This window comes from Molothrus aeneus, chromosome 3, assembly GCF_037042795.1.
Source record: "Molothrus aeneus isolate 106 chromosome 3, BPBGC_Maene_1.0, whole genome shotgun sequence".
NCBI lineage: Eukaryota > Metazoa > Chordata > Aves > Passeriformes > Icteridae > Molothrus > Molothrus aeneus.
The window spans coordinates 74,949,211-74,975,210 of NC_089648.1; the positions used below are offsets into that span (position 1 = coordinate 74,949,211).

At 37.6% G+C, this 26,000-nt stretch overlaps 1 protein-coding gene across 9 annotated transcripts in view; it reads left to right on the top strand.

The window, feature by feature from the left end:
• The window catches only part of CYRIA (CYFIP related Rac1 interactor A), a 56,781-nt gene that overhangs the window by 22,692 nt on the left and 8,089 nt on the right, over positions 1 to 26,000 (top strand). For 5 of the 9 annotated variants that reach the window (XM_066547183.1, XM_066547185.1, XM_066547189.1 and 2 more), the window contains 7 exons: positions 14,666 to 14,745; positions 22,340 to 22,461; positions 23,366 to 23,471; positions 24,490 to 24,626; positions 24,711 to 24,788; positions 25,064 to 25,180; positions 25,274 to 25,353. In XM_066547183.1, the coding sequence (XP_066403280.1) occupies positions 14,673 to 14,745; positions 22,340 to 22,461; positions 23,366 to 23,471; positions 24,490 to 24,626; positions 24,711 to 24,788; positions 25,064 to 25,180; positions 25,274 to 25,353 (713 nt within the window). In that variant the 5' untranslated portion in view covers positions 14,666 to 14,672. Of the gene's footprint in view, positions 1 to 14,399; positions 14,480 to 14,665; positions 14,746 to 22,339; positions 22,462 to 23,365; positions 23,472 to 24,489; positions 24,627 to 24,710; positions 24,789 to 25,063; positions 25,181 to 25,273; positions 25,354 to 26,000 lie in introns of those variants that run through there. The other 4 variants (XM_066547187.1, XM_066547188.1, XM_066547184.1 and 1 more) reach the window with 3 other exon arrangements.

Sequence of the window (26,000 nt, forward strand, 5' to 3'; positions counted from 1 at the left end):
TATACTCCCTAGAATCAGGTAGCATTAGTATATCTAAATTATTATAATTTTTTTTTAAAGGTTTATGTAAAGTATATATTTGGTGTGACTTTTGTACTTTTGCACTTCACAACAGGCTTGTTGATTTACAGCACTTCTGAATCCCCAACTACTTTTAAAATATCTTGCTGTAGTTTTATGTGTCTTAATTTGAAGTCACATAGCTCCCATATTTTGGTTGCTTTGTTTAATTCATTTGTCATTATAGTTTTATTTTTAATCAGACCATCCTGTTAAATATTTGCAGATGTCTTGATCTGAAAAGGAAATTGTCACTGCTGTTTGGAATTATGCCAAAGCTTATGAAAAAATTGAATAAAATGAATCGTTCAAAGGAAATGTTTTCCATCGATTTGTTTTGTGGGAGATAAAGTGTTCTGTATTATTTTTTTGTCAAAATTAGGTGTTTGGGTTGCTAATGCCACTTAGTGGATATCTGCCTTAACTGCAGCCTGTTCCAAAGCCAAATCAGGTGCCAGATAGCTCTCTTAATTTGTATATTGGAGTATTCCTCCTGCCTAGAATATGTTGACTATAGCATATTTTCAAGAAACTTAATTATCAGGTACATTTTAGGAAGTTTCTTACTGCTAGTTCATTTTTTAAATTAAATTTATTAAAATGTAGGAATTACTTATTACAGAATTTTGAACTTAGAGGAAAAATAAGGATCTTAATTGCATATTTAATGTGATTTGAAACATTAAACAAACAGTCTTGGTCACTTTGCACTGATTCTTTAGGTTAATGAAATATTAATTGATAGTAAGGTGATAATTTTGGTGGTGTAGGAAATGCTTTGTTTAGCCCTTTTGGTTGGTAACTGAGCAAATACTGACCTGGAACAAGCTGATAGTTCAAGAACTGATTCGAAGATAGTGAGTACCTTTTGTTTGATGTATCCAAAATGGGAGTGGGATAGGCTCTGCTGTAATTGGACTTCTTCACACTTCAAATAACTGGTGAGAGCAGGGTGCTGATAATGCCCAGGTTGGGTGGGCCATTACATCAGAGTGAATCACATGGGACATTCACGTCAGAGCAGGACTCTCTGGTCCTCGTGGGTTCCTTCCAACTCCTAATATTCTGTGATTCTGTAATTCTCCTTTGGAAGATCTGAAAGGTGAGATAGATACCACATGTCTGTTCCACCACTGTCAGTGAAAGTTATCATTTCCTGAATATATTTTTAATATAAATTCTTTTTTTGCTAAGTAGTTTGGATGGTAATATTAATAACTTGGTATATTTGATACAAAATGTTAATGTATAAAATTTCATCTTTTGTCTGATACCAATACGTATATACATACATAATCTATATTGTATAATTTTTTTTCTAATGTTAGTGTTTAAAAAAAAATCTAGTCTATACAAAAAAGATATCCTTTTTGCAATTTAAAGGCTGTTTTTTATGGAAAAAAATTTTTGACTTCTGAAATGTGTATTGATTTAGGTCTTTCAATTTCTTTTTAGTCTGTGAAAGCTGAAAACTCTGAAATCTCTGTTCTTTGAATTTTTTTTTTTACTTCAGTAAATTTCCATTATTTTCTATCAACCCTGATAATTTTCAATCACTATGTATTTTTTACCTATCTCTCAGGCTTTTCTGTATGCTCTTTTTTATTAGTAAATCAGTTGAATATTTTGCAACTAAAATAGTAATTGGCTCAGAGGAAAATAAACCACAATTCAATTTCCAGACGTATATACTGCTGTATTACGGGCTGGTTAAATTAACGATGAAGATTGAAAGACAATACAAAGACTTTTGGTGTTGTGAGTAACAATGTTTTTTAGAAAATTTCTTATCTTCCATTTGTTTACAATGAAATTAGGAATAATTGCAGGGGTTTATCTGCCTTCTGCCATCCTCCAGAGAACTCATATCATCATAAGTCATGAGGTAAGAGGAGCCTGAGCTTTAGGATTCTTTTTAATGCAGCTGAAGTCATCCAGGCATTCCTCCTGCCCATAGATGGCTCTCAGTCACCAAACAGAAAGCTTTGGTTAAGTCAATGGGTTTAATCTTTTGATTTGGTTACAGTTGTCATCTGGATATATCTAACTTTTTTTTCTGTAATAAGAAGCCAGTTTTGAGTTCTTGGTTAAGCAAGCTCATTTGCAAGTCCTTGTGTACATGCACACAGTAGGTGTTTGCATGTCTGCATGTTTACTTTTTACAAAATATAAGTTTTTCAACAAAGTTTTAAAATGTTTTTACATTTCCTATTTAAATAGTTATTTATAATTTGAAATGTTCTCAGAAACTAATGGATGATACCTTTTCAAGGATGTCATTATTTTAGATGTGACTTCTGTCATCTCTAAGTGTGATGGCAAGTTAGTTACAAGTGAAAATGAGACAGGGTTATGCAAAAGTAAAATTTTAAATTTTGCTCTAAATATAGTATATCTTGTATAGTTCCTAGTTCTAGAAGGCATGATTTGTCTTTGAAATGGGATTCAGCAAACACCGTAAGAAAGTCTTGGATGTGAGTGCTTCCCTCCTTTTTTGGTAGCAGGTAACTGGCGTTTTAAAATTAGAGATCTCATAATTTGTATCTCTTTTATTCAGACTACAAAACCATTTCTTCATTCTCAGCTTCTAAGCTGCTTCTTGAATTCAAAAGAAATAATGTTAATCCATACTTCTTGAGAAAGTGTAAATAAAGCCAGTGTTTCTGTACCAATTGTACTGGTGCCAGAGCTGATGTGGCACATGGCAGATGCCAGGCAGAGATGCCCCGCTGAGAACCCTCACCAGCCTCGGGATCTCACTGTGCTAAGCCTGAGCAGCCCCCATGTGTGTTCCACTCAGCCTTTGAATGGAAATGACAGTTCTGATAATTTCAGATGCAGTCACAGTTACTTTTAAGCTAAATTCTGAGTTTCAGCAGGAATAAAAGGAAAACAGTATGATTTGGTTTCTAATACAGGTATTAGTTCTGAAATGTGGTTATTATATTGTCTGGATTAGTTTGGGTTTTGTTTAAGCTGCAAGAGGAGAGGAGAAGGTCATGCCCTGGAGCCCATGCAGAACTGCTGGCTGATCGTGCAGAGGCAGGGTGGTACTGTTGGGCTGATTCCAACTGCTGTGAGGGCTCCATGGCCTTTCTTTAGGTGGGAAGGTGAGCTATGGGGACAGTCAGGGAACTGATGCACCTCATTTATAAGGAAAGCCTGAGGGAGCTGGGGCTGTTTAACCTGGAGAGGAGAAAAGTGAGAGTAGACCCCATCAATGTGTGTGAAAGGGAGGGTGTCAGGAGGATGAACCAGGCTCTCTGGTGGTGCCCAGCAGTAGGACAAGAGGCAATGGGCAGAAACTGATGCACAGGAAGTTCCACCTAAACATGAGAAGAACTTCTCTGTGCGGGAGCAGATTGCCCTGAGGGGCTGTGGATCACCCTGGGGAGCTGTGGATTGCTCTGAAGGGCTGTGGATCACCCACAGGGGCGATGGATTGCCCTGAGGGGCTGTGGATGGCCCACAGGGGCGATGGATTGCCCTGAGGGGCTGTGGATGGCCCACAGGGGCTGTGGATCACCCACAGGGGCTATGGATTGCCCAGGGGGACTGTGGATAGCCCACAGGGGCTGTGGATCACCCACAGGGGCGATGGATTGCCCTGAGGGGCTGTGGATGGCCCACAGGGGCGATGGATTGCCCTGAGGGGCTGTGGATAGCCCACAGGGGCTGTGGATCACCCACAGGGGCTATGGATTGCCCTGAGGGGCTGTGGATGGCCCACAGGGGCGATGGATTGCCCTGAGGGGCTGTGGATAGCCCACAGGGGCTGTGGATCACCCACAGGGGCTATGGATTGCCAAGGGGAGCTGTGGATCGCCCAGAGGGGCTATGGATTGCCAAGGGGAGCTGTGGATCGCCCAGAGGGGCTGTGGATTGCCCAGGGGGACTGTGGATCGCCTGGAGGGGCTGTGGATAGCCCACAGGGGCTGTGGATCGCCCAGGGGGACTGTGGATCACCCACGGGGGTTATGGATTGTCCCGAGGGGCTGTGAATCTCCCGGAGGGGCTGTGGATCGGCCGGAGGGGCTGTGGATGGCCCGGAGGGGCTGTGGGGTTGATCTGCCTGGCCGGAGCGGTTCCAAAGCCTGGGGCGGTGCGGTGGCGGCCGTGCGGCAGCAGGGGGCGCTCCCACGCCGTCACGGCCGCGCTCCGCGTTCCATGGATAATGGATAGTGGATAAAGGATAATGGATAGTGGGTAATGGCTAAGGAAAAATGAGCCTCTGCAGGCCTGTGCGCCTCCCAGGGTGGGGAACCGATGGGCATGGATGGGTCTGGGACCAGCCGCCATACTGTACTGGTCAGTCAGCAGTACATACATACCTACAGGAAAGTGAGAGGAGGGTATAAAGTCACTACTACTGTGCATCAATTTTAATGTCTTAATAAAAAGTTATTGTGCGGATTTCATTACTATACTAGGAATGGCTTCCAGGAGTGATTGGAATTAATTACTGCAGAGCCTGCCAGGGTCAGTACATGCTTTCAGTTTTCATTTACGCTTACAAGAAATCTAATTTTTAATTAAAAGGATGGTTTTAATTCTGCACCATCCATACTAGTCCTTCCCTGTTTGTCATTTCAGGCAAATAACAGAATTGTTAATATACTCAGAAAAGTTACAGTGGTTTTAGCAGCTCTTGTTGAGGCACAAGGCTTGTTTGCCAATCAGTGTAAGTAAAACACATTATTTGAAAATAGATTTACTTGGGAATGTGCTTCTTAAAGTATTAGGCACAATGCAAAATTAAGAATCTCTTTGTGTTTGCATCATTAAGAGGGCTAATGTGCTTGTCTATTAACACAATTTTCAAGGCAGGCTCTTTTGCAGAAAAATGTCACACACCCATTCTGCTCTGTATGCCTTAATGAATTGAGTCTTTAATTTGAAAGTATGTGCACTAACAAAATAATATCAGGAGGGTTTAAAAAAATGACACAGAATTAATTAAGAAAGAAAGGAGGCGTTTTATTGAAATTTATACTTTTCAGTAGCTCCTGCATACTTACAGGTTAGACTAATGTTTTGGAGAAAACCTTTTACTGTTTAATAGTCAGTCTCCTCCTCCCTTAACTTGACTGTGAGAGGAGTCATTGAAAAATTCCAGAGTTTAGCACCTTTCTAACCTGCCTTATGTTTAATTTATAGTCCAGTATAATGATTAAATATTTTTCCTTGGTCTGTCTGCTTACCAGTCTGTCTGTCTCTGTGGGATTGATTTGGTTTTATCATTGAGTGGAATAATTTACATTTGTATTTATGGAATGTCTTCTGGATAGTATCTCTAGTTTATTAAAGTATTTTGAATTACAATACTATTTTCCAGAATATTTTAATTCCCTTCTAGCTTAGTGCATATTTTAAAAGGGTATTCTCTTCTTCTCTGCCTATCACTAATTAAAAAGTATTGAACAAAACCAGATCTATACAACAAATACTGTTTAAAAATACCATCACCTTTTTTTTGCCAGTGAACTGCTGACAGCTACTTTTTCAGATTTTCAGTGTTCTAGCAAATTTATGGTAGTAAATAACATTTTCCTCATCTCCAGTGCTTTGTCCAAGTTCCCTCTGTATATTTCTTCAATTCTGCCCTATGCTTATGCAGGTGTATTGATTCCTGAGCCTCCGTTTTGTCTTTCTTGTCCATCCAAATAACCTGCTGTGTATTTTCTTTTCTGCTAAGTTTCTTGCACTCCCTTATCCGTTAAATCAACTTTCCAAGAGAACTGTCCTTCAGTACCTGAGAGTACTGAAACTGCTTTTGTGAAATCAGTTTAATTTGCTGGTTTTTCTCCTTGTTTAGTAACCTCCTCTATTTTTAATTTCTCATGTTTCCATCCTTATATTCAATTAATTCTCCCCATAACTACCATAAAAGTCAATAACAGCCTCTCAAAAGGACATTTATTACTCCAGAAGCCTGTGGAGATGCATGGTTAATCCTCCTGAAGCTTCTGGCCCCATTCTGTTACTTGTATGCCTCCATACTTCAGCAGAACCTTCTTAAACACTTCTCTGGGTTATGTGGTCTCTCAAGTTATTGTTTTGGGATGTTACCTGTTGTTTCTTTTTTTCCCCTCACCCAGACACACATAGAAGTTTTTCTTTTACCTTTGCCTGAAATTTTAAGTACATTTTAAAAGTATACATTATCCTCCAGTTTATTTAAAGTGGATTTTGATTTTTTTTTTCTAGCGGAACTCTTGTTATCCATCAGCAGCCTTGTAACAGCCTTGTAATAGGTCAGCAAGTTTTCTTATTTTTGTAAGGAGATATTAAATAGGACCACTATGACAAAGTTTTAAACTAAAAGCAGGAAATCCCTAGAAAGATCCAGATTTCATCTCTAATTCCTCAAATCTTGGTAGCTATTGCCAGCTGTAGCTGTCTTAATTCCACTAAGGTCGATATCTTTGATTGAATTAATTGTCCTTTTAGTATTTTAAGATATTCTTTAACTTCTTTTCCCTTTCCTAGGAAACCATACTTGTAAAGACTGCTCTGATCCAGATCTTCTAAATTATTACCCTCCAAACCATAAATACAAAATGGTAAAATGCATTATATCCTACATAGTGACACATTCAGAGCAGATCACTAGGAAGTATTCACTAAGAAATCCAGTCCCTGTAGGATTTATGTTTGACTTACTGAGATTAGATGTGCTGTTTTGGCATTTATGTGTTAAAATGAGAAGTAAAATAGAAAAAGAAAGCTAGCATGCAAAGACTTACTCCTATTATCAACTGGCACAAGAAATAACTGTAACATAAAATCACTTTGAGGAAAGTTTTTACCATAGTTGCCCAGAGAACTAGAATATGATGGTTTTCATCTTGTCTCTCAGACACTTGCATTGGATTTTCTGTGTATAATAAAAATACTCTGTGTAGCATAGTCAAAAGACTGAATGATCAGCAGTCATTTATAGGTGGAAAGGACCAGAAACTTTTTTTTTTTTCTGTTTCTGAATTTTCACCCGAAAGTCCTGTTTCTGATTCTAATTCTTAGATCTAGCATAGATTTTTCACTCATTATATTCACAAATATTGAAACCAGATACCTCCTCAAATGTTCAAATCATTAGATTTCCAAAATTGAATGGATTCTAAGATGGCTTATTTCTTTTCCCACTATGAATTTGGTGGGAGATGATGAGGACAAGAAAACTTTTAAGAGGAAAATTTTAGTGTGGCTCTCTTACAAGATATTGGAGGAACTGAGTAAAACTCCACTTGGAAGAAAACATAGTGATTTTATTCTGAAGGAAGAAACACAAAAACTATCCAAACCTGTCCTGTGTCTTCTAAAGGTGTCTCTGTGCTGTGAAAATTGATAGAGGCTCCATTTGTTGTGTACAGAGGAATTGTGTCCCTGGTTTCTGTAAAGCATCTGTTCAGACTAGGTTACTCTAGTTACTCTCTGCTCAGGCAGAAGGATCAAAGTGCAGCTTTCTTAAATTCAAATACAATTTTAATCTAATTGCTTAATTGGATTCCATTCTATGTTTTTGTTGGTGTTTTTTTGTTTGTCTGGTTCGTGTTTTGTTTTGTTTTTTATTATGACATATGTCAAAATCCAGATATTTTGGATGCCTGGTTTTCATTCTTTCATGATGGCTGCTCTGACATTATAGACTCTGAAAATATACAGGAGTTCTGTTCAAAGTAAGTTCAGGTGTGAGGGTTGGCATATAGAAAAATCCCCCTGCTGGATAAGTTTTAGGTTCATCTAAGGTAAATTTTTCTTTTTTTACTTTTAATTTTAGAGAAACCACAAGCCAAGCTCTGTAATCCTCGAGGCTACAGGTATTAATGTTGGCCAACTCTTAAACATTTTATGATTACTGAAAAACATATTTGTCATTACAACCCATTTATTAAATCCCTTTGACTTGCATCACTTTTTTTTTAGGTTTTAATTGTGTCCTGCAATCTGCATATCAGTTAGCAGCAAAAGCTCTTGGCTGGAAGTGCTCCTTAACCAGGGATTTTAATAAAATGGTTGTTCAAAGAGAGAATGATTCTTTTATCTTCAGTTCCTTTCACCTTGAGCAACTTTCTACTCTTATTCTACTTTTCACTTCTTTATAGCTATTTTCTGGCTTTGAGTTTTGTTGGGGTTTCTTTTTGTCTGTTTATACTTACCTCCCAAGGAATGTGTGGCACTGATTTTTCTTTGCTTGTGTATAGGTTGCCACTTAGTGCTCTTTATGTATGTTATTTGTATTATGAAAACCTTAAAAATCCAGTGTTTAGAGGCCAGCATTGGGGATAATTTCTTTCTTTTGGAAAACGAATATGGCTTGCTTTCTGAAAAGAGTTTGGTTATGTTTTTGTCTTACTATGCCTTTCAAGACAATACAGTACATACTTCATTATCAAATATCTTTGGAGGTTTTGTGCAATTATCACCTCAACACAAATGTATGCTATTTTTACTTTTTTCTTAGTATAATTATACATTTTAAACTTATTTTTAGAATAAAGTAATTTTAAACTTATTTTTAGAATCAAGTCCATAGAGAAGCAATACCATTTTTGAAAATTAACAGTATTTGCACAACTGAGACTATTAAATATTAAATATTAAATATCAGGTGTAATATTTTTCTTCATCAATGCAAGTGCCGTTTATAAGGTTTAAACACTTAGCAGTAAAACAGCTGAAGACAGTAATAATACCATCATGCAAATATTCTCAACTATAAGAAAATTGAAGGGATTATTAAAAAGAAACCTACTGTGGAATTTGATGATAAGTAATAGAAACACAGAATCATTTAGGTTGGAAAAGATCTTTGAGTGCATTGAGTCCAGATGTTGACCTGATCCTGCCAAATCCACCATGTCCCTAAGCACGACATCTACAAGTCTTTTAAATACCTCCAGAGATGTTGGCTCACCCACTTCCCCAGGCAGCTTGTGCCAGTGCTTGACTGCCCTCTCAGAAAAGAAATTTTTCCTAATATCCAATCTAAACCTCCCTGGTGCAACCTGAGGCCATTTCTCATGTCGTATTGCTCATCACCACTTTGCTGGTCCTGCCGGCCACGCTGGGCCCAGCCTGGCTCATGTTCAGCTGCTGCTGACCAGCACCCCCAGGTTGTTTTCCTCTTGGCCACTTTCCAGCTGCTCTTCCCCAGCCTGTAGCACTGCAGGGGTTGTTGTGACCCAAGGGCAGGACCCAGCACTTGGCCTTGTTGAACCTCACACACTGGCCTCCACATCAGTCCAGCCTGTCCAGATCCCCCTGCAGAGCCTTCCTGCCCTCCAGCAGGTCAGCACTCCTGCCCAACTTGGTGTCATCTGTGAACTGACTGAGAGTGCAGTCGATCACAGAATCATTGAGGTTGGAAAAGAGCTCCAAGATTATCGAGTCCAACCTCTTATTGACACCATTATGGCAGCTAGAGCCAAGTGCCATGTCCAGCTGTTTCTTGAGCACTTTTGGAGTGGTGACTCCACCACCTCCCTGACCAGTCTGTTCCTGTGTTTAACCACTCTTTCCGTGAAGAAATCCTTCCTGGTATCCAACCTGGGCCTCCACTGATGCAGCTTGAGGCCATGTCCTCGCATCCTAACGCCAGTTGCCTGGGAGAAGAGACCAAACCCCCCTGGCTCCAGCCGCCTTTCAGGTGGTTGTTCAGAGTGTTAAGGTCTCCTCTGAGGCTCCTTTTCTCCAGGCAAACACCCCCAGCTCCCCCAGCTGCTCCTCATCAGATTTGTGCCCAGACCCTTCCCCAGCTCCCTGTCCTTCTCTGGACACGCTCAATGCCTTTCTTGTAGTGAGGGCTCAAAACTGGACACAGCACTTGAGGTGTGGCCTCACGACTACAAATCCCCTTGTCCAGATCCCATGTAAATATATTAACTGGGACTGGCCCCAGTACTGAGCCCTGGGGAACACCATTGGTGTCTAGCCACCATTTGGATCTAACTCCATTCACCACCACTGTTTTTTACCCTGTGTACCTGTCCAGGCCATTAGCAGCCAGTTTCCCCAAGATAATTTTTTGAATTTTGCACTTCTGCTGTTTCCTTACAAGCACTTCGACAAACTGTATGAGTGAATATCACAGTGATTTGGAATCATGCTTTTGATCTGAGAGGTCTTGAGTTTGTTCAGATTCTGGTATATTTTTGAAGCCACGATTAATTATTCATGCAGTAAGGTCAGTTCCAGTATCTTAATGATGCTGATGTGCTTAGTACATTTCCCTCAGACTGTGGAGTGGATGCCTCCTGTCTTTGCCCACTTAGGTGTGCCACTAGAAGTCATCATTCTGAATCATCCATTGCCACTCCTGAGCTTGGGAGCCTTTCTCCTGAAACTCCTAGTGGAGCTGCTCATGAAAACATGCACAAGCCCTGCTTTCGTTAGGATGTTCTAAATGGGGTTAAGCAGTAGGTATTTGCTGATCCAGCTCATTTTGACAAAAGCCTTTCAGACCATGTTTATCTGAGCAGACAGATTTAGGAAATATTATCTGGCAAAGGAGCACTGATGCGCTGCAAAGGCTTGAGCTGGTGAATGTGTCCTTTTTCACTAACACAAAGTTTTAGAGCTTTGTCTCTTTGTTACATCTTCAGTGTAATGCAGTGCTGCTGCTGATGTTGAATTGGTACTGATTAAATTAGTCCTATAAGAGAAGAAATCAATCAGTACTTCTCCAGCAGTTTGTATAGTACTGAAGCTGTGACTTGAAAGGGGTGCAAAACTCCACACTTGAGAATTGGGTAGTTGCTTAAAACAGTGTGTAAACCAAAATTTTCAAGAAGTGTTGAATAACACGATATTCAGTCTTCAGTCAGTAATACGCAGTTTGGGAACACTATATTTTCGAAAGTGGATTCAAGCATATAATAGATATATTTCAGTATACTTTCAGTATATGTATGTAAAATCCACGGCAGATTTGTGGGGTTGAATTCTGATTTTTTTTGGGGGGGATAGTATTTTATATATCACAATTCAGAAATAAACTGATTTCTTTAGTAGGGTAGAAGGAATTTATTTTCCCATACAAGGTAATACCTCTAGAATGTTGAAACTAAATCAGTAGAATTTTAGGAACACAGTTATTTGTTGCAAAACCAGCCTGTGATATTTTGTTCAAAGCTCAAGTTTAAAACCTGCTATTGGATAATGGTAAATAAAATGCAAAATGCTAAATGTACCTTCCTGTTCATTGCTGGGTTAGGTTTTATTTATGTCTCTGTGCTACTAATTAAATGTTGAGCATCAAAAATTAAGCAATGAGCTTTAAAATGTCAACAATAGCTTAAAAACTATTTTCTTTGTGCTTACATAATATCTTAGGGTAAGCTCTAATGGTTTGGAAAACAATAGGGAAAAATGCAGACATCGTTGTCAACATGTCATAGTTTTTAAAGCATAGTTACAAGTTGGAATTTTAAGGGATTAAAACACTAAAGAGAAGCTGCTAGCATCTAGTAGTGCAGCATCAGCAATATTTTTATGTATGCATTGAGTCTCAGTTCAACATTTAAACTGATTTTACAGTAAGTAAAACAAAATGTTTTCCGGTTTAATGAAATAGAGTTTTATGCTCCTACATTAAACCTTTATGATTTGCTTCTGTACATCAGCTGTTATTTGCATTTCTTTTGCAATCACAGGTTATATATATAGACCTGCTCAGAATGTGTGCTGTTAGTTACTTTGAAATCTCATTAAAATTATCCTGGAGGTGACTTTCAGTTCCTGAGGTTTGGAATATGTTATTAGAGTTTTTGAGGAAAGACAGTTTGAAAGAGCCAAGTACTGGGAAGCAGCAGGCTATGCAGAATAAAATAATACAGTTTGAGGCAAAGATTTGCATTTTATTAGCACTTCCTTTAAGTTTTGCCTTTTAATTTGAAGCTAAAATTTAGTGTTGAATGATGAATTACACTTGAAAGGGAAAGTTTCATGGAACCAGATGTTGCTTTTAGTTTTGTTTTTTAGGAAACCATTAAGAAATTTTATAAAAAATAATTAAAACATGTTTAGCAGCTGCCTCAACCATATTTTTCTGGATGTTGATGTTGAATATGACTATTTTTGGGGTTGGTGTGCTTTGAAAATGGGTAGCGTCAAACCAGAGCCTCCAGGATCATTGGAAAATGTCACCTGCATGAACATGTGTGTGTATAATAAGTTTGTGGTAGGCTTCTGTTCCATACTTGTGACCTGAATAGCTGGATCAGTTTCTACACAGGGATTGAAGGAGAGGGAATAAAGTGAAAAACAAGCTAGGAAATGTAACAAAAGTTCTGGAAAAACACTCAGAAATCTCCCAAGCCGAGATGTGCTGTACTTGTTTAAGAAGGATCAGAGGCAGAGCTTGGGCACATGACCCCAAGCGACTCAATGCAAATGAGGGAGCGTATCCTCAGGTTTTTGGCACAAAGGGTTCCTCGCTGTTCGAAGCATGCTATCAGCTAAACCAGTTCTGGATGCAGTGCAAGCTTTGGCAGCAGAAGAAATGCTTGGGTACTCTCTGAAGATTGAAGGCGATGAGGTAAGTTATGGCTTTAAAAGAGTTGAAAGTGAAGAATCCAAGCTGAGTCAGTCGTGTCGATTGTGATAGTATTACATAATATAATATTTTTTTTTCAAGGTTATGAAAAGGAAAATAAATGTGTGTACTTTATCGTGTTTCTCCTAGCTGATGCTGATAAAATGTACTATACCAGTGTGATGAAAGTATTAAATTATTGAAGATATAAGTTTTAACACTGTATAAAATCTATTTTGCTCTGTTTGCATGTTTTTCTCCTTTGTAGGCTAATCAGAAAGTCAAACTCAGTGTATAAGGTGCTGATTTTGTTCTGAAAGTAAAAGTGTAAATATTTTTCCTGCATGTAATGAATGTAACTTTATGAATAATGGAAAATGTTTCTTTGTGTTTCAATTTTGTATATGCAAGATGTTGCTAATTACGAAGGGCTTGACAGTCTGCTCACTGGATTTGTTCTGGAGAGAAAACTTTGAAGAAGTATTTAATGCAAAACAAAGGCATTTATTTAACAAAAGCCTTGCCTACATGAAACTGCATGTTCTGAACAGACTATTGATTAAATTTGTATCATTTTATGTTATGACTGTGGCTGCTTTGAAATCTCCAAGCCTCACATTACTTTCCTAGGTTTTACTGATGCAGAAATACATCCTTTATATGCACATAGAAATTGGGGTTGATGATTCTTTTCCTACTGTAATGCTTGTGGGAAAACTTGAGAAAAGCTTTGTCTCCTTATGTGGAGTATCAGCCATGTACATGCTTAGAATAATTTTTTGTGGTCTGATTTCTTAAGTGGGAAAAGAGTTAAACTGAATCACAGATGAACATCAGATGTGATCCCCAAGAGCCATGGTTTAAAGCAATGAGAATATTTCTCTTCGAGGCAAAAACCAGTTTTCAATCTGTGTTTTAAATCTAAAATTACATTTCTCTACATCCCTCCAGGCAGATGTCTTTATCCTGATACGTGCTTTTCATGGTTTAATTTTTCTGTCTTCTGAGAGAAAGTTTAAGTTTGACCAAGAAAGTTCTTCTTCTACACGGTGTTAGAATAACTTACCTTCCTAAAGACTGTACTGGCAAAAGAACCTTTTTTCAAATCTCTTTCCTTTTTATCTTTTGTAGAGACTTGCTTTTTTAAGAACTGGTCACATTTCCTTTTGGAAGTTGTTCATAACTTGAAATGCAAAGAATTCCAAGATGATAAAATATAGGAATAACAGATAAAAAATAGGGTTCAAACCTCCCATTTTTACTCTCTTTCTTTTTTTAAAATGCATACATACAGTTTTAAAAGCTAAAAAGCTTTTTAGCTGTCCTTTTTGATAGATTTTTGTAGTAATCTTGTTATAAATCTTACTGACTAGAAACAACTAGATTTTTTTTCCTTATAGTGAGTTATTTTCTTAAAATGACATGGATTTTTGTGTTAAGATGTCAGTTTTTCATTTGAAATGGTATTAAGTAATCTGGAGTCCAGCAATTTAGTGAATTAACAAATAGAGATATAGCTCTGAGTTTATTTCTCTTGCTAAGTAAATAAATTCATAAATATCTGTTTATACACTAGGATGTTATCCTGATGTTTAAATTCCAATTTGTTGAACAGAATTATTTCTGTGTTTATCTGAGGTCTTCCTCTTCCTACATAAATATCACAGAATTGACCATCAAAATGTTTCTCATGGTCCAGAACTTGCCAAAATGTTGAATTTATGATGCAGACTGTGTCAAGCTCTTAGCTGTAGTATTCTGAGTTTACATGTATAACTGTTTATGATTTTGTTGCATTTACTAGGTTTGCTGGGATGGGTAATCTTCTTAAGGTCCTTACCAGGGAAATTGAAAACTATCCACATTTTTTCCTGGATTTTGAAAGTAAGTTCAAACAATTACAAGACAATGAGAAAATTTTTTCCTTGACTTAGCAGCAAACTGAGGAAAAACTTAAAATCTGATTGCTTGCAGTGTGTATTTTCCAGCACAACCAATCTGTCCAAGTCCTTGTCTCTAAAATAATTTGTTCACTCAGGACTCCTTTTCTCTTCCTTTTCTATTTTTCAGGAACCAAATGGGAAATCTTTTAAAAGTTCTCACTTGCACAGAGCTTGATCAGGGGCCAAATTTTTTCCTTGACTTTGAAAGTGAGCAAAGCTTCTTGCCTGGCTTGCCTTCTTTGCTTATTATTTCCTAATAAACTGCATGTGCTTATGCATCATAAAGCAATTCAAAAGGGATTTGCAAACAAATCAAATTACACTTCAGTAGAACATTACTTTCTGATATTTATAAATCCATAAAAAATTACTTCATTCTGAGCAGAGAAAAGGGCAGAGAGGCAGATATGAGAGTAAAACCCTATCTTGAATTAAATTCAAAACATTTATGAGCCGTTGTTAAACTTGCATATGAATGAACTCAACCTCAGCTTTCTTTAACAAATCAGGGTTAAAAAATTATGATTCTTTCTTGAATGGAAATACATGTGGAAATAAAAAGCTGGGAAAAAAGCAGTGGAGGTGGAACTATTTTTGCTTGGTTCGGTGATGATTTAGCTGGGTTCATAGTTTCTAAAAAGTAGTGAAATGGTCAAAGTGTGTGTGCTTGATTGCATCTCTCTAAATGATTATCAGTTATCAGTCATGGTTATCAGTTGCAGAACAGTGTTTCCCATTCCAGTTCTCTTGTCACATCTATATTTGATCCAAAGCCGTTTTCACTTTTGCTGACTACAGTTTCCCTGCATCTACTTCTAGACACTGTCACCAAATCCTTTAATATGGGTTAAATCTGTCTTCACCACATACATGAAATGTATTTTATTTGAAACAGAAACAGTGTGTGACGTTTTCTCTCTTAATACCTCTGTTCTAAAAAGAAAAAAAAAATAAGCCAACCAAAAAGTTTTGAGAAAATCTAGTGGTTTTAAAATATTTTCCTTTTGTAGCATGGTTTAAAAGAGCATTTCAGGTGATGAGACACATATTTTGTCATCTTGAAATAGTTTTGTTCTTTAATAATTTATTCCTGAATTATTTTCTGAAAGAAGTAACTGGCATGTTATAAGCATGTATGTCTGTGTGCATTCAGAAGCACTACTTCAAAAAGTCATTTAAATACATATTTAAATCTGATGAAATTGTTCAAACATGCATTCTTAGATGAGAGCTAGAATGTATGACTAGAACTGTGCACAAACCTTAATCTTCGCATCTAGAGCTTAATTACCTCATTATGAAAAAATAGTTTTAAAATATGAAAAAAAGGTTAATTGGTTAGTTTGGGTTTAGGAGGAGCCCTGTCCCTTCTTCTCTGTGTATATAATTTGAAAACTTTGCTGTCACCCCAGGATGTCAAACCTCTATCCAAACCACCACTTAATTTTTTTCTACCAAACTTTTGAGGGCCTTGGCAGTGCTCTGTGACTTTGTCAAGCTATTGTGAAAGCTTTCAGCTGCTCTGAGCTTACAGGTTTAATCAGCCCCATTGTGTCCTTGTTGGCAGGAAAGTGTTCCTGACCCAGGCTGCAGGCTTGGCAGGAAACAGCTGCTCTGGCAGTGGGGAGCCTTGGTAGAGGTGGTGGTGAGAGGGGAAATACCAAATTTGTTGCCTTGGCAGTGAAGGTTGTTTTTCGTTCCAAAAGCACATGGCCAAGAACTCTGAATGAAGTACCCTCTCCCACAGGAGGTGCCAGTGCTTAGGGGCACACTAGTCAGGCACACCTACCTGGAGGAACAAAACTGTCATCTCCAAATTTCAGAGAATTTCATGCTTGTAAGTCCCAGAGGTTTTTAGTGGCACAAAATCTGTATTGGCTCAAAGGGATGTGACTAAAAAAAGGGCTGTGGTTTTGTGCTTTGGTCTCCTGTAACTGGCTATTGTACAGTAGAAAAGGACACTCTTGAGTGGACATGGGTCAGAGTCTGGTGTGGCCTTGCTGGACATGTGGCTTTGTGTGGCCTGAGCTGTCAGTTTGAGTTCATGGGTGAACATGGTCACTACACTTGGCCATTCAGAGGATGACAGGTGTGCTGATGTGTTTACTGTATTCATTATTTGCATCAGCATCTTGCTTTTTAGTTTCTGTGGGCTTTTTCATTAGCTGGCTACTAAAAAAAAAACCAGAAAAAAAGAAAAAAAAGTTTTTCATCATCTCTTTTCCCCTACTTTCATGGAGGTGTCCACATTGTCCACTTGCAATTCTTTTTGACACCTAACATTATTCTTCAATCCAAACTGGAAATCAAGTTTTGCAACTCCATGGTCATACTTGAAAAAACTTGAATCCAGCATTAATTTCACTTAATGTTGTATAGCAAAAGCAGTTCTGTTTGCTCCCCAGTACTCATTTTAAAGTTGGGCAGTTATGCTGGGTCTGTGTGGAGAATAACATTCTCCATGTAGGTAGAAAGGCCTTTTCTTAAAGGGGTATTGCAGACTTAATGCATTCAGCCAAATTACTCTTTTTTAAGGTCTACTGAAAGGTTTAAATAGAGAAAAATAACTTCATCCTTATTAGAAAGTGCACCATTTTGCTTTTTACACTTGGATCTTGATGGGAGTATTTTTAATCAAGCTACTACCTCTTGGTTTGGTTATATATCATTTACTTTAATTCCTTCTTGGTGCTCATCTTGAAAATAGTGTTAGGAAAAGTGAGAGTGCCTGGCAAGTGTTAAGAGTGGCAAGTCTTGAGAGTCTTTGGCTTTCAGGATTTCACATCAAATTCTCTTGAAATGGATTTGTCAGTTCAAGAACTGTTTTGTACTTTAAATGTTGACCTTATTTAAATTAGTTGCAGATAAATTAATTCTGGGTGTTTGAGCTCTTCCTATACCATCTTAAAATTGCTCTTTTTCGCAGAAAATCTACTGTCAAATCACAGCTGCCTTTTTCAGGCAAAGTAAACAAATAATTCCACGTGAATTCTTGGAAATTATTTGAAAGTTGAAGCAACAATTTACCTTGAATCTAAAAGACTAAAGCTTATAGATTATTTGAAGATGTCCTTAAGTGACACCTACAGTCCCATCCTCTCCTCAAATACTTTTTATAAGATGTTTTTAACCTTAATGTGAGCAGGTTCTTTTGTTCTTTTTTTTTTTTTTTTTTTTACTGTTAGCTAGGTGGATTTCACTTGAACCTAGTTAAATCTCTCTCATCCCCTCCAAGAATCTTATTTTCTAGGATTCCCCACATCCCCAGCAAGATTAATGAAATTTTCAGTTATTATTCATGTACCATTAAAAGGGTATATTATTAGAATGTGTCTGGCAGCAGAGCAACTGCCCATTTTCACATAATAGGCTATTAATTAATACTCTTGTTGCACAGGCAGCAAGGCTGAGGATATAATCTGGGTCCAGCCTGTGGGAGGTTGCACTCAATTCCCGAGCTGTGGAATGCCTGGAGGCAGAAACTGCAGCTCAGTCAGAGAGGTGCTGTGTGTCCATCCCCCATCCACCACAGAGCTGAAGCTGGGCACTGATCTCCCTGGCACAGCACCCTGCCTGGAGCCAGTATTAACAATTTTGGGAGCTACACTTCATTTTAGCTAGTTCAGACAGAATGAAACTTAAAAATCTCATGTAGCCTGGATAGGGTACTGTTTCTATCCAGCACTTTTGAGGGTACCAGAACCTGCTCCACTCCATACATGAACAAATACTGGGGATTCGTTAATGTATGGAGTGGAGCAGGTTCTGGTATCCTCAAAAGTGCATTACTTGCTGTAATTATAATGCCTTTGCTCATTTCTGAGCTTTTCTTTTAATTTTGTCCCAGATTGGCATGGAAAAAAATCATTGTCATGGTGACAAATCTGAAATAGGACTTTAGCTTTATGCAGTCAAATATGTATACTGCTCTCTAACTTGCTGACTGAGGAATTATTTGCCATGTTCAGCAGTGGGCAGGACAAGAAAAGCTGAAAGCAGAACCCATGAAAGCTCTTGTTTTACTCACTTTCTTTTGCTATGCTGTGGAGGCCAGAAGGGCATGGTATTTTTACAACAAATACGATTCTACATTCACTGAAATGGAAGAACTAACCAGCCTCAGTAGGAATCTTCTTAACCACCAAAGGGTGGAATAAAGTTCTCAGCTTTTGTTCTGCATTTCAGATCAGAAAGGGTGTGTGAGTTGGAAGTGCTTCTTGTAGTCCTGTTGTTAGTACTCTTCATAGTACTGTTCTTTCTTCATTAAAATTGATTACGGAAGTATTTTTGTACTTCATTTGGTATTGGTAATGGCATCACATCCTTTCTATATTTAGTCTTATCCTATGAATACTAATGTTTTACCTATCTAGAAGTTTCTCTGTTTCTAATGCATATTTGGTGAAGGATGAGGTAGATAACTAACCCTAACTAACTCTGTTAGGAGGGTTTTCTGAAACAAATGACAGGTATTTTGCTAAGAAAATAATCATGACCCCACTTTCATGCCCCAGCATTCACCTGAAATTCTTAATCCATCCACAAATGAACAGTATTGAGTCCAGGTATCCTCTTGTTCTTTGTGAAATCTGAAGTTCCATCCAAAACATGGCATAGGCCATGTGTAAATGTGAAAAAGAGCATGTGTTCATTGGAATGGATGAATTATCATGTCCTGGTTATTTCTGATGGAGCCAGTGGAAGTATATTTCTTGCCAGATCTAAAATTTTCACATTTTGCCAGTAGAATCTGTATATGTGAGATTCAGGCCTCATCTGACTCTTGCATTAATTTGATACAGGATTCATGTAGTTGTTTGGTTTAGGGTTCACATCAGAAACATTTGTCCAGAGGGAGGTAAAAGGGTTTTCTGTTTTGTCTAAAGACAGCTCTGGTTGCTAATCCTGAGCATCCTAAAAACTCAGCCTTGAAATGCAGTGAGTCTGGCCATTATGGTAACTTGCTACTGAGGGGGTTTGCATTCACATGGGTTGGCCATTGGAGGTGGTTTCATTTATAAAAATGGGCTCAGGTTTCTGAAGCTCGTGCTGGTTCTCTGGCAGTGTGGGGATAAGAGGTGAGTACGGCCAACCAGTGATTCCACACCATGGTTCAGGACTGGCTTTGTTTAATTCAGAGCAGAGAAACAAGCTTTGGTTTCATTGAAATAGCAAGCCAGTTCTAAAAGTCAAAATATGTCATGAAGAAGTCTCAATTCCTTTTAGTTGTTGCTGCTGCTATTATTATTATTGTTGTTGACAGTAAGGTGAAATTGTTTTCAAAGTGATCCATTTCAGTTATTTTAGCTGACCATTTTTGGCAGGATCTTCTTGTAAAATCCCTTTTGAAAAATGGCCATGGTCTTATCAGAACATCTGTTTGCACAGCTTCTATTTCATAAATAAATGCATGTTTTTTTAAAAAAAAGAAGCCTGAATCATCCTCCCTACCTTTCTTTTTAAGCTAAACACTTCCAACATAAATATAAACTGCTTCTGCAAGTGCAAGCTAAGCCTGCTGCTCTGGAGCCTTTGCACCCCTCTTCCTCTCCCTTCCCTTTCTTTCCCTCTTCCACACACCTACCTGGCTCTTGCTCCTACTCTTTCTCCAGGTGCTGGGATACTACAGAAAGCTCAATGAGTTTCAAATATTCCTCTTTCCACCAACTTCCAAAAGATAGATTTGGAACTTGTGAAAAAGACTTACAATAAAGGATGTTACTAAAGGCCTTTTTGAAGTCCCAAAGTGCTGGGCATTCTATGGCATTTGCATCCCCCTTAAGCACTAGTACTTTTAAAGCAAATAAATTGTAAAAATTAACATGGAAGTATCTTGTTAACCAACAAGGTTAAACAAGATGCTTCAGGTTACCTGCACATGCAAATTTGACATTCATGAACTGCACTAACAAGTTATTTATTCTCTTTTGTGTTAGTATTCACTGAAATATTATTTTCATTATCTTAACTAATAAAATATGGATACTGATTTTTATGTGACTCCCACCTTCCCCTGCTCTGTTGTTGTATGGTGTGTAATTGTTTCTCAGGATCACTGCTTTCCTTGTTAAAGTCAGAGGAGTTTTCTGTTTTGCTTCTTTATCACAAGATGGCAAACCCCTTACAGTGTGTACCTGAGAATTTCTTGCAGCTTGAGGAAAGAACCAGTCTGGAACACTGTAAATTTAAAGTCACTGATGGGTCAGTTCAACAGCCACGTCCCAGATGGGATTTTCCTGTGGGGAGTTTTTCCCTTCGGTGCTCCTTTCCCTCACTTTTTGAAGAATAGTGGAATTTTTTAGTTAGGTGAAATATTTTGATTATAAAACCCAGCTATGTAAGCCCAGTTTATATTTATTTTAACTTTTTAAATAAGAGAAAGGAAAACTTCCAGAACAAAAGGAAAGTCCAATCAGTATTATGTGCCCAGTCTCATGGAACTCAGGGTACCATAGGAATATGGGAAGGCTTTTAAGTATGAGTTGCTTTGAAGCTACAGACATTTAAATCTAATTTACATTTGTATCCTGTTTGTGCAAGGTCCATAGGTAACTTCATACATTTAAACAAATTATCCTAACCTGAAACATCATGGAGAGAATGCCTGTTTCCCATATACTCCAGTGTGAACCAGTTCATTTGTTTCTAATGGGGACTGGATAAATTAATCCCATACTGATACATGGGTAGAAAACTTCTGTCAGTTTTCTTAAGGAGAGTGAGGCAACCTAAATAGAATAGGTGTTTTTACTATTTCTTGTCTGTTAATGTAGACATGAATACAGTAGCTCATCCTAATTGGTGAGTTTTGAACTGAACTTACCTCACTGCTTTTAATTCAAACAAATCGTCTTTAAGTTCTAAGATTCAACTTCAAGGTGATTTTTTTCTTTCATAAAAATTAACATTCTACCTTTAGAAGCTAAAAAGAATCTAAGGGAAGAAATAGTTGTGTCTCCGTAGAGATCTCATTGTTCCTTCACATATAGACTGCAATCCCATATGTAGGTCATCCAGTCTTTGGTCAGTGCCTGTCATCTTTATGTTTTAAAGCAAAAGTAGACAGAAGATCTCTACCTTGTCTAATGTGTCAGTGTTCTGGGGATAACATCACTCCCTGGTGTCACATTGCTGTGTAAATCCCATAGGAAGAGATTTGAATAGGAAAATTGATCTAATTTCAAATGTCATTTCTCTCAACAGTAAAGGTCTACAGGTCACTCACACCCTGAAAACTGGCAGAGCTGGATTTATTTTAGTGACAGGAATGATCCCTGACATACATAAGAAAAAAATTATTTTTAATAGTACTGTATCTGTTTTACAAAAGGAGAAATAAATTACCCTGGTTGAGGAAGCCTGGAGGGAAGTCAAAGTGGAGCAATATCCTACTGCTCTATCCATTGAAAGGCCTGATTTTATCCCCAAGCTGCAAGAAAAGTGAGCAATTCTTTGTAATTGAGCCATGGAGCTCATGAAAGAGAGGGACTGATGCATTATCCTATTTTCTAATAACATTGCTTTATGATACTGCTGCTCTTTAAAATGCTGCATTATGAGAAGAGGCATTATGAGCCAGAGCATACAAAAACTGTACTGTTCTTCCTTCCTTGCTATAAAAAGCAGAAGCTTGGATGTTAGCAGAATGGCTGTATAATTGTATATTTGGAAAAAAGCTACATCAGAATGGAGTTACACATACTCAAGCTGCATATGGTATTGTTAAGTAGAACTGTGTAATCTTGCCATTTGTACTGCAGCTTCCTTTTGACTTTGTGCGTTTTGCTTTTCTCTTTTTTAGATGCACAGCCCACGGATGGAGAAAGGGAGGTCTGGAACCAGATCAGTGCAGTTTTACAGGACTCAGAAAGCATGCTTGCAGACCTTCAGGCTTACAAAGGAGCTGGACAAGAAATTAGAGATGTATGTTTGTTAATGACAGTTCTTTAGAAGCAAAATCAGGCAAAACTCGATGTGTTCCTTGCTTCTGTTCTCTGTCCAAGCACATTCTATGAGCTGAAGTGAAAATCTCCTTAAAATGTATTTATAAAATACATGCCAGGTTATACATAACATTCAGTATAAAGCTCTAGCTTGAAATCATTGAATGATAGCTGTTGGAACTTCTTTCAGGTTTTCTGTTAGTAATTAGTTACTATTTTTCACTTCAAGAAACACCATTTCAGATACCTTGTTTCACGTATCTCATGGTAGAAGTCAAATTTGAGGACATGGAAAAAGTAATACTCAGGTGTCAGATATACATGATACAGATAGTTCTATTCTGTAAGTGGAATAATGAACCTCAGTAAATTATAACTTCACATCCACTTTAGAGGCATCTTATTCTCTGAAACTGGTCCTGAAGTACACTTCTGAACTGTGACTTAAAATTTTTCTCAGGTGATCAAAACTTTTCCTGCATCAGATTTGTAGATACACTTAGTGAGAGGTGCTGGTTACTTAAAAACCTCAACATGTTGAAGTTTTCAAAAGCATTAAAACCTGAAAAAAGCTACTTTTGCAACCACTAGTTACACAAAAGGTTTTACCTGCTGCTTTTACAGTAGTTTTGCTCCCAAAAGAATATGCTAGAACATAATTCTATATGTCAGTGGTTCACTGTAATGAATTATTTTGAACTAGTATGTTACAGGGGAAAAGGGAAGGTGAAAAACATGGTATTTTTTTGAATCCTATGCAATGTAATTTTTCAGAATTCTTCTGTGTTTTACAATACTTTTTAAAATAATATAGGAAAATTCCAAACCATCCCCTGCTTGTTATTTATTTATCACAGATCTTTACAGTAATATTTTCATTTCAGGCAATACAAAATCCCAATGATATCCAGCTGCAAGAAAAAGCATGGAATTCAGTCTGCCCCCTGGTTGTAAGGCTAAAGCGCTTTTATGAGTTTTCACTCAGATTAGGTGAGCCCTGTTTTAGTATCTCCATTTTATATGTTTCTTCTATATAATGAAAGAGGAAATTTTGTCTTTCCACAAACTTTTTAAAAGACTTTTAGAGTTAATATTATTTCTGTTTGATATCAATGGACATTTAACAGTAATTGCATTTATCAAGGCATCTCTTCAATCTTAATTTCATACTTTGTTAGTTTGTCTATATTACCTAAATAGCATACAAGCAAAAAACATTATAAAACTACACTGTTTTTCTCTATTTCCTGTCACATTTCTGCACTTCTCTGGTCCATGTTGGATTAATGCAATTTATTTTTTGTAATTTGGATCACCTGGAGCTTTAAAGGAATGTAAGCCAGTCATATTTTGAGACTTTTTAAAAGCAGGGATAATGGGGAAAGTGTATCAATAAACTCTCTTACAGGGTGAAAATCCAAAGTTGGATGTGTTGTACACTCACTTTTCATCCCAACAAACACAGGTGATGTAATTACTCTTTGAATTAGGACACTGGAATGAAAATACATGTATGAAGTGAGAGGGCTCCTAGTGCAAGGGGTTTCTTCTACAACATCCTCTAACTATATCTTTCACTTTTTGAGTTATGCTAGTAATTACAGGCACAGAAGCTGATTTATATTGCTATCAGTGCCTAAGAGTACACTTTTAGTAACAGAGATGCCAGAATAATCTTTATACTGAGCTAATGGCTAATTGAGGAGGATGAAAGTGTTGAATATCTGAATGCAAGAAAAATGCCTCCTCTAGAATTTTTGATAAGGATCCCAGATAAAGGCTGACAAAAATGGAAAATAATTCAATGATACAAAATGGAGAGAAAATGGCAGTGCCTGAAGAGGCAGGTGTCTTTAATTAATGTTTCTCACTTCAGAATAGTAAGAAAAAACATCTTTAGGGCTTGGCATGTTTGGAGGGTTTCTTTCCTTCAAATGCAGTATTTTTAGATATGTAGCTAAAACTTGGTGTGGACTGACTACAATTTATGCTTCTGATTTTTATTCAGAGAAAGCCCTGCAGAGTTTACTGGAATCCTTGACATGCCCTCCCTACACTCCAACTCAGCACCTGGAACGGGAACAGGCTCTAGCAAAAGAGTTTGCAGAAATCTTACATTTTACTCTTCGTTTTGATGAACTTAAGGTTAATAAAGTCTTTCAGTATATGTTGATTGTTGCTGTGTATTTTGAACCAAAACTGATTATTTCCTGTTTCTCTTCCTGGAAGATGAGAAACCCAGCAATTCAGAATGACTTCAGTTATTACAGGCGGACAATAAGTCGCAACAGAATAAACAACATGCATGTAAGTAAATAAACTCTGATGTGCTGCATGCAGTGAGGTATTTATTTATCAGGATGCGTTTATGCCATTTTTGGTAAAGTTTTTGCTTTTGATTCAGTAGCTGTCATGTTCTTTCCTTCACACTGAGTGTTAATCAGCAGTCCGGATGAAGTGATTAGAGAGGACTATTCAAGTAACAATCTGCTTTCTGACATGAGCATGTACTGCATCTTTTTCTTGCTACTGGCAAGATTTTAAAGAGCTTTACTGACTATTTTTTCTCCTGTTTTTATCAGCTAGACATTGAGAATGAAGTGAACAATGAAATGGCCAATAGGATGTCCCTGTTCTATGCAGAGGCCACACCAATGCTGAAAACCCTCAGTAATGCAACAACACATTTTGTATCAGAAGTATGTAAAGGGGGAAAAGGTCTAACACAGACATTCTTGATTTTAATTTTACAAGATAGTTTACTGAACACTGCCTTTTTCTTACCCTTCCAGAACAAAACATTACCAATTGAAAATACAACGGACTGTCTTAGTACTATGGCCAGTGTATGTAAAGTCATGTTGGAAACGCCGTAAGTTTTATCTTAAATCTTGGGGGGTTTGTATGACAGAACTTATATTTTAATTAGCCACTTGGGATAATACATTCTTTTCCAGGTGAATTCCTGTATCTTTGCCTTAAGTTGTTACTTCTTTTGTATAAAAAGCATGGCCTGGTGTTAGAAAGCCATGCCTCCTGTTCTTATCACCTTATGACATATTTCATTAGTCAGTGTTGAGTTCTGTTGAGGAGAGCTTACATGGTCAGCCTGCATTTCACAAAAGGTTAAAATACAGTGGAATAATCTTATGCACTCGCAGGCTTCAGTGTCTGTGTCTTGTCTAACCAGGCAAAAGGCCTCCTGCTTGCCCATGCTGCTCAATTATTAACACACAGAGGGCAAGATTTTGGCTCTTCCAGGCAGTACTTTAGCAAATACACAGGGGCTATTTCAAGGATCATTTAAATAGATCTTTTTTTTTGGATGCAGCCGTCTTATTCTAGATAGGAAAAAAATCAGCTGTATGAATTTTCATTCATATAAATGTATTCAGCTGTACAATTGTGTTCATATCTGCTAGTGTAGGCAATAATAGCCAGTAGGTTTCTTTATTTTGCTATGCATTTAGTGGAGTATATTTTAGGTTAGATGTCTCTTCAACTGGAAAACACATATAA